Source organism: Telmatherina bonti, assembly GCF_933228915.1.
Source record: "Telmatherina bonti genome assembly, chromosome: 23".
Taxonomy (NCBI): domain Eukaryota; kingdom Metazoa; phylum Chordata; class Actinopteri; order Atheriniformes; family Telmatherinidae; genus Telmatherina; species Telmatherina bonti.
This window is the reverse complement of record NC_136632.1, coordinates 24943157-24954190: the sequence shown is the minus strand read 5'-3', so window position 1 is coordinate 24954190 and position 11034 is coordinate 24943157. Positions and strand designations below refer to the sequence as shown.

Genomic DNA, 11034 nt, shown 5'->3' with positions numbered 1-11034 from the left:
AGTCCGGGACTTTTGAGTTACCAGGATGAAGGTAAGTGCCAGGATGGAGGAGCGGCGTCCAAAGGCCGGTGGGTTGCCAGATTTGGGTATTTACAGCAAACTGGAAGGCTACACATGGTATGTTTCTTTTTTATGAATATTAATAACCTTTATAAATTTTAAATAACGTTGAGTTATCCCTTTGAAATTTTAACAATTTATTATTGCATAGATTGTAACTTAATTCGTCTTCTTTTAACTGTTATAGGGGCTAATATGGCATGGGTGAGGGTGGGTGAAAGGGGACTATGGGTGTATGTGTGTGTGTGTGTGTTTGATCTAATTTGATGTAAATTGTTTTATTATGTAAAGGACTTTGTATTGTTTTTAACCACGAAGAGCGCTATACAAATAAAGTTTGATTTGATTTGGTTTGAAAACAAAACTGTCAACAGAATAAGCCAAGGTAAGTTTATTTGTATCACACGTTTCCTGCACTAGACAGTTCAAAGTTCTTTACATAAACCATTAAAAGCATTACAGGAAAAAAAAAAAAAAAGCATGAAAGAAAATACAAATAATAAAATCACAATAAAATCATAAATTATATTAAAATAATCCATCCATCGGTCTTCTTCCGCTTATCCGGGGTCGGGTCGCGGGGGCAGCAGCCTAAGCAGGGAAGCCCAGACTTCCCTCTCCACAGCCACATTTGCCAACTCTGCGGGGGGATCCCAAGGCGTTCCCAGGTCAGCCGAGAGATATAATCCCTCCAGCGTGTCCTGGGTCTTCCCCGGGGTCTCCTCCCAGAGGGACGTGCCTGGAACACCTCACCAGGGAGGTCCAGGAGGCATCCTGACCAGATGCCCGAGCCACCTCAACTGGTTCCTCTCGATGCGGAGGAGCAGCGGCTCTACTCTGATCTCCTCCAGGATGACCGAGCTCCTCACCCTATCTCTAAGGGAGAGCCCGGCCACCCTGCAGAGGAAACTCATTTCAGCCGCCTGTATACGAGATCTCGTTCTTTCGGTCACGACCCACAGCTCATGACCGTAGCCATATGGTCATTAAAATAATTAAAAGTAGAATTCATTAAAAGTTACTGTGTAGATGTCATGCATAGGTGCATGAGAAAAGAAATGTTTTAAACCTGGATTTAAAAGTTTCTACATTTGGTGAAAGTTTAATCTCCACTGGCAGATTATTCCACTTGTTTGCAGCGTAACAGCTAAATGCTGCTTCTCCATATGGTACTTTACAAGCTGCAAATCAACATAGTAAAATCTGGAAATAGTTTTATCACCTGATCGCTTTTAATGTGTTAAAAGTGCCATAGCATGTTTATATATAAAAAGGGATTTTTTTAGAAATTCAAAAATACAGTTGTGCTCAAATGTCTTCATCCCCTTGAATTTACAACAGTCACTCAAATAACTGGAGGCTTAAAATGGGACAATAACTAAAAATTTGCAAAAATATCATTTAGTCATATAAGACACTGTTTTTTCATTTAATTGAGTTGAAGAAAGAAAACAAACAAACAAACAAATGAGTCCTGGACAACTTAAAGCACTTTTCTGTTGAACAGTGGGACAAAATACCTGTCAACAGGTGCAGAAGTCTGACTGAGAGGAAAAGAAAACACCTGACTGGAGCGGAAACATTAAAGGATTGTTCAACAGAATATTAGTTTATGAGTGATATAATATGTAATAAATTATTTCATTTGTTTGCTTTTTAAAAAAAAAATATTTCTATTGAACCAGAATTAGAAAATAATGTAATGATTTTCATCAAATTTTTATTTATTATTACTTTAGTCAATTTCATCTTATTTTACAGGCAGCTGTTTTTTTCCTTCTTTAGTGAAAGGGTATGAATAAATATGAGCACAACTGTAAATTTATTGTTAATGTTTAGGCTCGTCACTTCTCGTGACAAATTCATGACATTTGGTTTACGTGAAATTAACAAACCTGGCAACTAACGTCTCCATTGGAAAACAAGTTACCGGCAAAACCCCGCGACATTTTTATTTAATTTACTTCAGTAACTTCAAAACAATTATTAAAATTTTAACTTAAACTAAAATAAGCTTCTTTTTATTTCCCCAACATCGTTACGTTTTTATATTTAAACTATTCGCACCCCAGTTTAAAAAAAAAAAAAGGTTCTGCTCTTGTTTCAGACGGACCCTTATTGGTAACGGACAACGCGTTGAAGCTGCTAAAATCTAAAAACCAGCCAAATTTATTATAAAAAAGCAGCCAAAACATGGGGGAGCAACCTGTAAGAGTGTGAGTTTAACTTCATAAATATCTAATCTGCTGTTCTGGCAAAGTTTCATGTTTCTAAATGTTGTGATTTAACGATTATTTTTAATTTGTTGGATTGAACAAATATCACAGAATGAAGCTGAGAGTCTGGAGTTTATAGAAAGACAATGTAAACATCTTGTGGCTCCAGGCGTGTTTTAAGCAATGTGAACATGTTTGTTTTGTAGCTTGGCGTGTGGGGATGTTGAAGGCAGACTGAACGCCCTGTTTGGTCGAGTCCAGGCCATCCAGAAGAAGACTGGACAGTTTGATGTGAGTCAGACATGATGGGTAAACCCAGTATCTCTCTGACTGGCAGCTTTATTTACATCTTCATGTCCTGCAGCTGCTGCTGTGTGTCGGAGAGTTTTTTGGGACGACACCTGAGGCTGAAGCAGAGTGGCAGCAGTACAAAAGTGGAGCCAAAAAAGGTGAAAATCATGTTTAAAAACACAACAAAAACGTGTCTGATGATTTTAGTAGGGATTTATACACCCTGGGAAGGTAATTATGTTACTGGTTGTCATTTTACTGTCTCTAAAGTAACAAAAAAATACACTTTAGCTGTAAAATTGGTCTTAATTTATGTGTAAAGGCTGCTTTCATGTCTGTATGAGGAACTGAACAAGAAAGAAACAACAGATATTTTATCATCCTCAAACATTTTACTGTTATATATCAACAGTTTGGCTCTATATTTCTAAATTTAAAAGGTTTATTTGACTGGAGTCTGGCTTGAATGAGTCATGCATGAAAATTAAGATTAGGATCAAATATTACACCAATATAAAACAATCTAGGATTAATAAAAAGAAGGGTAAAATAATCATATAAACTCATTTTAATGCGTTTGTTCCTGTTTATAAACTGTATAAAACATTTCCTAGACAGGATCACAAACTGTCTTCTTCTCCTTATAATTCCTGCTATGTTTACAAGTAAAATAACTCAAAATGAGTTTGTTTCTGGAGTAGCTGCAGAGGTTGAGAGGACACATATCTGATGCTGCGGCAACAGGAGATGACATGTATCCTCAACTGCACTACATGCCTTCAGCGTCGTACAGCTGGAGTCACTCGCACAATGTCTGGAAGGAAGAAGCACCACGTTCAACTTTCTCAACCTGAGCAGGAACACAAACATGTCTGGACATTCAAAGAAAAGAAAAGATCAGATAAACCCCTAAAAAAAGAAGTAAATCCTCCTGATGATTCCACAGCTCGCTGAGCGTCTAGAGGAGAAACGTTTTCTCCAACTCAGAAACAATTGAGTTAAACGTTTTTAATCCCAGAAAGTCCAGGAGAAACTCATCAATACATCCATCTCCTGCAGACTGGATCACTGTAGGGGCCTTTTAACAGAACGTCCCAAAGAGCATCAAACATCTGCATCTTAACCAGATGCTGATGTTGCAACCAGTACGTCACACCAGGTTGAAAATCCTCACACTAGATGTCACGATTAGTTTATTTCACAATTAATCTCAGTCTGAATCGGCACAAACAGTATAAATCCATGTATTTATACTGTTTTTATTTATTTATTTTCCACACGTTGCAGGTTTTCTATGTTTTTATTTCTTGTGAAGCACTTTGTGACCTTGTGTCTATGAAAAACGCTATATAAATAAAGTTTATCTTATCACATTATCTACGCAATGTAGGTACCAGGAAGATGAATCTCAGTCTGAAACGGTGCAGTATCTCCGCAGGTTCAAGCTTCACACAGGCGACACAAGATAAGATAAACTTTATTTATATCTCGCTTTTCATAGACAAAAGATCACAAAGTGCTTCACAACAATAAAACATAGAAAACCTGCAACGTCTGGAAAAAATAAATAAATGAATACAGTATAAATACACAGAATCTTTTTGGAGCTAAAATGCTTGTCTGAACAAATATGACAACATTGTCCAAAAAAAATTAAACCGTCTCCATTTGTGTTTTAAATCATGTTGTTTATTGTTTTGTTGCTTTGTGTGTGTGTGTGTGTGTATGGATGTATGATTGATTATGACTATTACATGTATTACATATGTTATTTATTTTTATTTTGTTCTTTTGTTATTGATCTATTTATCTATTTGTTTACTTCTTTTTTTCCTGTTTGTAAATTTCTTCTTTTTTTTTTTGTCGACGCTGCTGTTCTTGTTTTGTGTTGTTACTTTTATTTAAAGGACCCCCTTGTAAACGAGATGCTGCATCTCAAGGGGTTATTCTGATATCAATAAAAAAAATGTTAAAGTAAGTAAACTTTGATATTAAGATAAATGATAGGAAATGCATTTATTGCATCCAGACCAACTTGTGTGAAATGTTTGGGGAGTTTGGACAAGCCTCGTTTAGCTTCTACTAAACGGAGCGTAGCTTCTTCTCAGAGACAGAAGGTGCAACGTGTTCCTGCTCACATTTCTGGTCCGTTTTCAGCTCCGATCCACACGTACATCCTGGGAGCGGCGAGCCAGGAGACGGCGAAACATTTTCCCAACGCAGATGGATGCGAACTGGCTGAAAACATCACATATCTTGGTAAAACTGCAGCAGAGATCCACCCCGGTTCCCCTGCCTCAGTGGAGCTGAAGGAAGCTTCATCGTGGTTTTCTCGTTTCAGGTCGGCGAGGTGTGTTTACGGGCGTTTCTGGTCTGCAGATCGCCTACGTCAGCGGTCGCGAGGCGCTGCAGGAACCGGCACCGGCACACTGCTTCACATCCAAAGACCTGACGGCTCTCGTCACTCCGCTGGCCGGCAGCTCCAGATTCAAAGGCGTTGACATCCTGCTGACATCACAGTGGCCTCGAGGGGTGTGGCACTACGGAAACAACCCGGTAACCTGCCGCTTACTGCTGATGTTAAAGCACCGAGGTCACACCTGCTTCTGACGCTGCTGGTTGTGTGATTTGCAGGAGGTAAACACGAAGTCATGCGGCAGCAGCTCCATCGCCAGCCTGGCGGATCAGCTGAAACCGCGGTACCACTTTGCTGCGCTAGAGGGCGCTCACTATGAGCGACTCCCATACAGGTAGCCTCTGCTGCTCTCATCATCACCTGATCTTCCCTCCATCTGCTGATCTGAAACCGCCTCCTCCATCCTCAGGAATCACGTGATTCTCCAGGAGAATGCGCAGCACGTCAGCCGCTTCATCGCCCTGGCAACCGTCAACAACCCAGCGAAGAAGAAGGTGTGTATGTCCAGCATGATGAGGAAAGAAAGGTTTGGTTCAGATGAGAAGCTTCTGCTGCTCTCCAGGGAAACATCAGGAAACATCATCCCAGATGTTTCACCGCGTCTTCTAGCTTCGTCTTACAGCTTCGCTCAGGTGATCCGGATGCGATCGATCCCTCCCCAGCGTGTGTTCCTCCCTCAGTGGCCCGTTTTCTCAGATCCAATTCCACCTTTAGGGTATCTCTGGCGACTATGTTGGACCTGATTGATGAAAAGTATGTGCCTTTACAGTATGTGGTGTAAAATGATGGAATAATCTTCAGGAAGAACTCAAAAAATGTCCAAACATTATTCATTTTAGGAAAAAGGCAAAGAAATGTAATTAGAAAATATAAATAAACGTATGTAAACCAAAAGGATAAATAGGTACATAAAGCTAAACATCTAATAAAACTGAACGTATGTAAGTATATGTACGTGTGTACAACTGCAAGTTTATATGTAGTTGTATGATGCGGATATGTACATATGTGTGCATATATGCAGATTTCTGAGAGAATATAAATATATAGAGAGGTGTACATCACTTATAAAGGTAAATATATCATTGCTTCGTGCCTGTGAGTGGACGTGCATGTGTGTGTATGTATATATGCAGATGTGCACATCACTATATTTATTTATTTTGCATTTAGTTATTTCTTTTCCATTAAAAAAAATAAAACTGACTATTTAAGGGATTATTTAAATAACTGCAAGGAAGAAAAGATTATAATTATAAAGGGGGGGCAGGAATACAGAAGCATTGCTTCATCCTGCTCCTTTTCAGACGCTATAATAATTACTACTTCTTTAACCTGTTCATTAAATAGAGTTATTTTGTCAGAAATAAAGACATATCTATCTATCTATCTAGATCCTGCAGAGGAAATGTGCAGCATATCCTCTACATCCTCCCCCCTATGGGCTCATAGCATCCCTTCCTCTGACACCCCTCCACCATGTGGTCTTCCTGCTCAGAAGAGACAGATGTTAACACTACTCTGCAGCTGGCTGCCTGATGGTTGGGTTTATTTCCAGCTCAGTGTTCTGGTGTTTCCCTCCCAGGACTGAGCAGATATGTTGGGGGATCCCTCACTGAAAGTAGGAGGAGTTACTCTGACACAGCAACACATGTTGATTCTGACACTTCTGTAGGAATCTCAGGCGCCTCAACTTTGTTTTAAGACCAAGATAATGCACATAACCTCTGCAGTTAGGAAGATTTACATCCCTTATCTAGGATTTGTTGTTTCAGACAGGAGGCAGAAAAGATACACCCCATGCAAAAGGTTAAGAGGACGTTCATCACGGCTGATGTGCATGAAAACTAAAAGTCAGGAAAGTGTTTTATGAACGCCTCAGCTTCTGTCTGCAGTATCTGTACGCCTTCAACATCATCCCCATGAAGAGCATGGACCCAGCAGAGCTGGTGAATCAGCCGCAGGACGTGACGGAGAACCCATACAGACGCTCTGGGAAAGACAAGACGGACGCACAGAGGAGGAGCTTCGTCGCCACAGAGGAGGAGGTACACTGACCGCTGCATGGTCGCATTTTCACTCTGCAAAACTCCGCTTTGTCTTCACGACCCGTCTCCTGTCCAGGAACCGGCTCGTCAGTTCTTCTTCGACCTGAGTAAGAAGCAGGGCGGGGGCCCTCGGGGTCGCGGCAGGAAGAGGCCCTCAGATGGAGACAGATGGGGTGGAGACCAGCAGCAGGACGGAGAGCGGCCCAAGCAGCCCCGACGCCACCGTGAGGCCCCAACAGCAGAGACACACCACATGAACTAAAACCTGGTCATGCTGACGTTTAATGCTCCATGCGTGTGTGTGTGTGTGTGTGTGTGTGTGTGTGTGTGTGTGTGTGTGTGTGTTTGTAGCGCAGCCTTCTGGTCCCTGCTGGTTCTGTCTGGCCAGTCCCCAGGTGGAGAAACACCTGGTCATCAGCATCGGATCACATGTGAGTTCACACCTTCCAGGTCACGCAACACAAACCGACGTCTGATCGATAAAAACTTTCTTCATGAAGCACATTTACTGCAAACAGATGTTTTTATAACACAACGTGGCACTACAGCCAAGTCCTGCAGCTTTTCAACACATCTGAGCCACATTTAATGGCTCCAACAGGACGGTTGGAGCAGGGAAACATTGAAAACCTGGAGCTGAACATACAGCTGTGCTCATATGTCTTCATCCCCTTTTATTAAAGAAAAGCTGAATTTACAACAGTCACTCAAATAACTGGAGACTTAAAAAAGGAACAATAACTAAAAATTAGCAAAAATATCATTTAGTAATATAAGACACTGTTTTTTCATTTTATATAGTTGAAGAAAATAAAAAAAAAACAAACAAACAAACAAATGTGTCCTGGACAAATGAGAGACTTTTCTGTTGAACAGTGGGACAAAATACCTGTCAACAGGTGCAGAAGTCTGACTGAGAGGAACAGAAAACACCTGACTGGAGCGGAAACATTAAAGGATTCTTCAACTAAATATTACTTTATGACTGATGGAATATGGAATAAATTATATTATTTGTTTGCTTTTTAAAAAATATTTCTATTGAACCAGAATTAGAAAATAATGTCATCATTTTCATTATTTATTATAACTTTAGTCAAATTCAGCTTATTTTACAGGCAGCTGTTTTTTTTTCCTCCTTTAATGAATAAATATGAGCACAGCTGGAGTTTGGCTAAATGTGACATTTGTCAAACTGTGTTTTTAAAACATTTACATATGACTCAGGCTGTTATTCTACCAGACTAATAATGTGTTTCTCTAAACATAAAATAGTCTCAGACATATTAAATATGTCGTTCTTTTTTCCTATTTATTCCCTTTTGCTGTTTAATTTAACGTCTAATCCAGACGAAGAGGAGAATGTTTTTACTGCAGCAGGAAGCTAAAACACCAGACGTGTGTAAATCTTAACTTGGAAACGTCTGAATCCGGTCTGTCTCGGTCATCAGAGTGTTCTGCTCCAACAGTGTTACCTGGCTTTGGCTAAAGGAGCCCTGACCTCCCGCCACATGCTGATCCTCCCCATCGGACACTACCAGTCTGTGGTGGAGCTGAGCTCCGAGGTGGTGGAGGAGATGGAGAAGTACAAGTCAGCCCTGAGGAGTTTCTACAAAAGCAAAGGAGAGCGCTGCGTGCTGTTTGAGAGGAACTACCGAAGCCAACATCTGCAGCTGCAGGTACATGGAGGATGATGATGCAGAACGGCGGGTTCCAGAATCGCTGGAGCAAAAAGCAGCTTTCATTTCCCACTTTTAGTTTTTTATTTTTAATCAGGACTCTGGTTGTACACTGTGACCTCTCACCTCCAGTCCAGATGTTGTGACCCTCTCTTTGTTGTTCAGGTGGTCCCGGTTCCACTGGACCGCTGCGCCACAGAAGACATCAAGGAGGCGTTCATGGTCCAGGCTCAGGAGCAGCAAATGGAGCTGATGGAGATTCCCGAACACACCGACCTCAAACAGGTAAACGCACGAGAAACCAGAAGCTCTGAACATGCAGCGGTTTTTAGATGAACTCACGATGACACGTCTGCACTCAGATCGCTCCTCCGGGGACGCCGTACTTCTACGTGGAACTGGACTCGGGGGAGAAACTGTTCTACCGGATCCAGAAGCATTTCCCTCTGCAGTTTGGAAGGTGAGCAGCTCTGATAGAAATACCTGCAGGTGTTTATTTATCAGCCCCGATGGGAACACTGGTGCAGGTTTTCACCGAGGCGCTGAAACATTTAGCAACAAAATGACTGAAATAAATGAATAAATGCAGTTTGGCTTTAACTACAGTTAAAACTAAGGGTGTTGTTTGAGTTTCATGTAAAATTATGACTAAAAAAATACCTTAAATGTGCAAAAAATACCTGTTTGTTTATTTGTATCAATAACAACTAAAAACAAGAAATTGAGGACAATAAATGAATAAATGCAGTTTGGCTTTAATTACAGTCAAAACTAAGTGTCTTGTTTAAGTTTCATGTAAAATTATGACTAAAAAATACCTTAAATGTGCAAAAAACACCTGTTAATGTTTGTTATTTGTATCAATAACAACTAAAAACAATTGAATCCCAACATGCAGAAAATTCTGGAGCTGAAGCAGCAACTTTGTGGAGGAAATTTCTTCATTTTTTGTGAGAAAACAAACCAGGGAAGGAAAAGAAAGGCAAATTTTGCAGCAGAGGAGCACATTCTGATGGGAGAGAAATTAGACTTAAAATCAGAATTGATCCATTTTTGTCAACACAGACCTGAAAATAATGAGCATGAAGCAGTGCGTCGCCTCTGCAGCACATCAGAAAACTGACCATGCTGCTCCACGTTGTGTTTAGGGAGGTTCTGGCCAGCGAGGCGGTGCTGAACATCCCGACCCGAGCCGACTGGAGGGAGTGTAAGCAGACCAGAGAGGAAGAGGAGGAGACCTGTAAACAGCTGAGAGATGACTTCCAGCCGTTCGACTTCGCCTGGGAGGACTAAACACACGTTCAGGATCTGGAAGAAATGGGTTTTAATGCTTTCTCTCTATTTTGTAAATGAACAATAAACTCTTTATTTTGAGTTTATGGTGCCATTTTTATACAAACATAAGTTTCTTCAGTTTAAATAAAAATCTTTTTTTAAAATTTTTTTTAGACCTTTTGTTTTATTTGCATCGAATGTTTTTAAGAGTAATTCACTTAAAAATGCTGTCAATAACCTGAGAAACATTGTGGTTGAGAGGTACGAGACAAGCAGCAAACTGCAGTTGCCTCCTCCTCCACTAGGGGCGCCACCAGTCAATTCCCAAACACTGCCATGTTAAAGAGGCCAACTTCACAGCAGAATTAAAATACAACCAAAATCATCAAGCAAACAGCAAAATGCAGAGTTTTACCACCAGAAAGAGAAATAAGAGAGAGAAGGGCTTTGTGGAAAATTCTCCACAACAAATGGAAAACCACGACAACCTGGTAAAAGCCTCCAGCTTTGGCTTCGTTCAATAAAAGCATCTAAATCACAAATGTAGTTTGTCAAAACTTGACAAATGTTGCCTTTAATTTGTGAAAACTGATGGAAACGCAGCTCAACTCGGCTCTACAGGGAACGTCACGGATGCATCGCCTGATAAAGACCCAGTAAATGTTTTTAAATGTCACAAATGCAAGTTTCAGCAGTGTTTCAATAATTCCAATGTCTTTTTTTCCCATTTCATCAGGCTGAGAACTTATTTTAAAATATCATTTTTGAAAAAAATACATCCCATAGAAGAAAACATGATGCTCTTTTTTTCCTTTAAAGTTTAATTTAAAAATAAATAAAATTATCGTCCTTAAAAATACCAGGTTTCCTGCCGTAGTTATAAATAAAATAAAGTCTTCTTTTTAGAAGGTCGTTGTAGCTTTCAGTGAGTTTTATTTAGCCGAGATGAAACCAAAAGTGACTTTTGGAGATGTAAGGAATTAAGACTTTTTGTAAAATACTAACTAAAATCAAGATGATCTAAGACAAAACATCTTCAGCCGCTGGTT

At 40.2% G+C, this 11034-nt stretch overlaps 1 protein-coding gene across 1 annotated transcript; it reads left to right on the top strand.

Moving 5' to 3' along the window:
- Positions 1-2185: 2185 nt before the first annotated feature.
- On the top strand, positions 2186-10084 carry cwf19l1 (CWF19 like cell cycle control factor 1). The gene is made up of 14 exons (XM_079262837.1): positions 2186-2276; positions 2483-2567; positions 2641-2725; positions 4725-4826; positions 4909-5123; positions 5202-5317; positions 5393-5477; positions 6879-7031; positions 7108-7255; positions 7383-7462; positions 8501-8710; positions 8876-8995; positions 9073-9170; positions 9859-10084. Exons 1-14 carry the CDS (start codon positions 2254-2256, stop codon positions 10001-10003), a joined length of 1665 nt encoding a protein of 554 aa, XP_079118963.1. The 5' UTR covers positions 2186-2253; the 3' UTR covers positions 10004-10084.
- The last annotated feature ends 950 nt before the right edge of the window (positions 10085-11034 follow it).

Excerpts from the sequence above, each read along its gene's own strand:
- cwf19l1 (XM_079262837.1), top strand. The coding sequence starts at position 2,254 with ATGGGGGAGCAACCTGTAAGAGT. Across the intron at positions 2,277-2,482 it reads GGGGAGCAACCTGTAAGAGT|CTTGGCGTGTGGGGATGTTG; the intron begins GTGAGTTTAACT and ends TTTGTTTTGTAG. Across the intron at positions 7,256-7,382 it reads CAAGCAGCCCCGACGCCACC|CGCAGCCTTCTGGTCCCTGC; the intron begins GTGAGGCCCCAA and ends GTGTGTTTGTAG.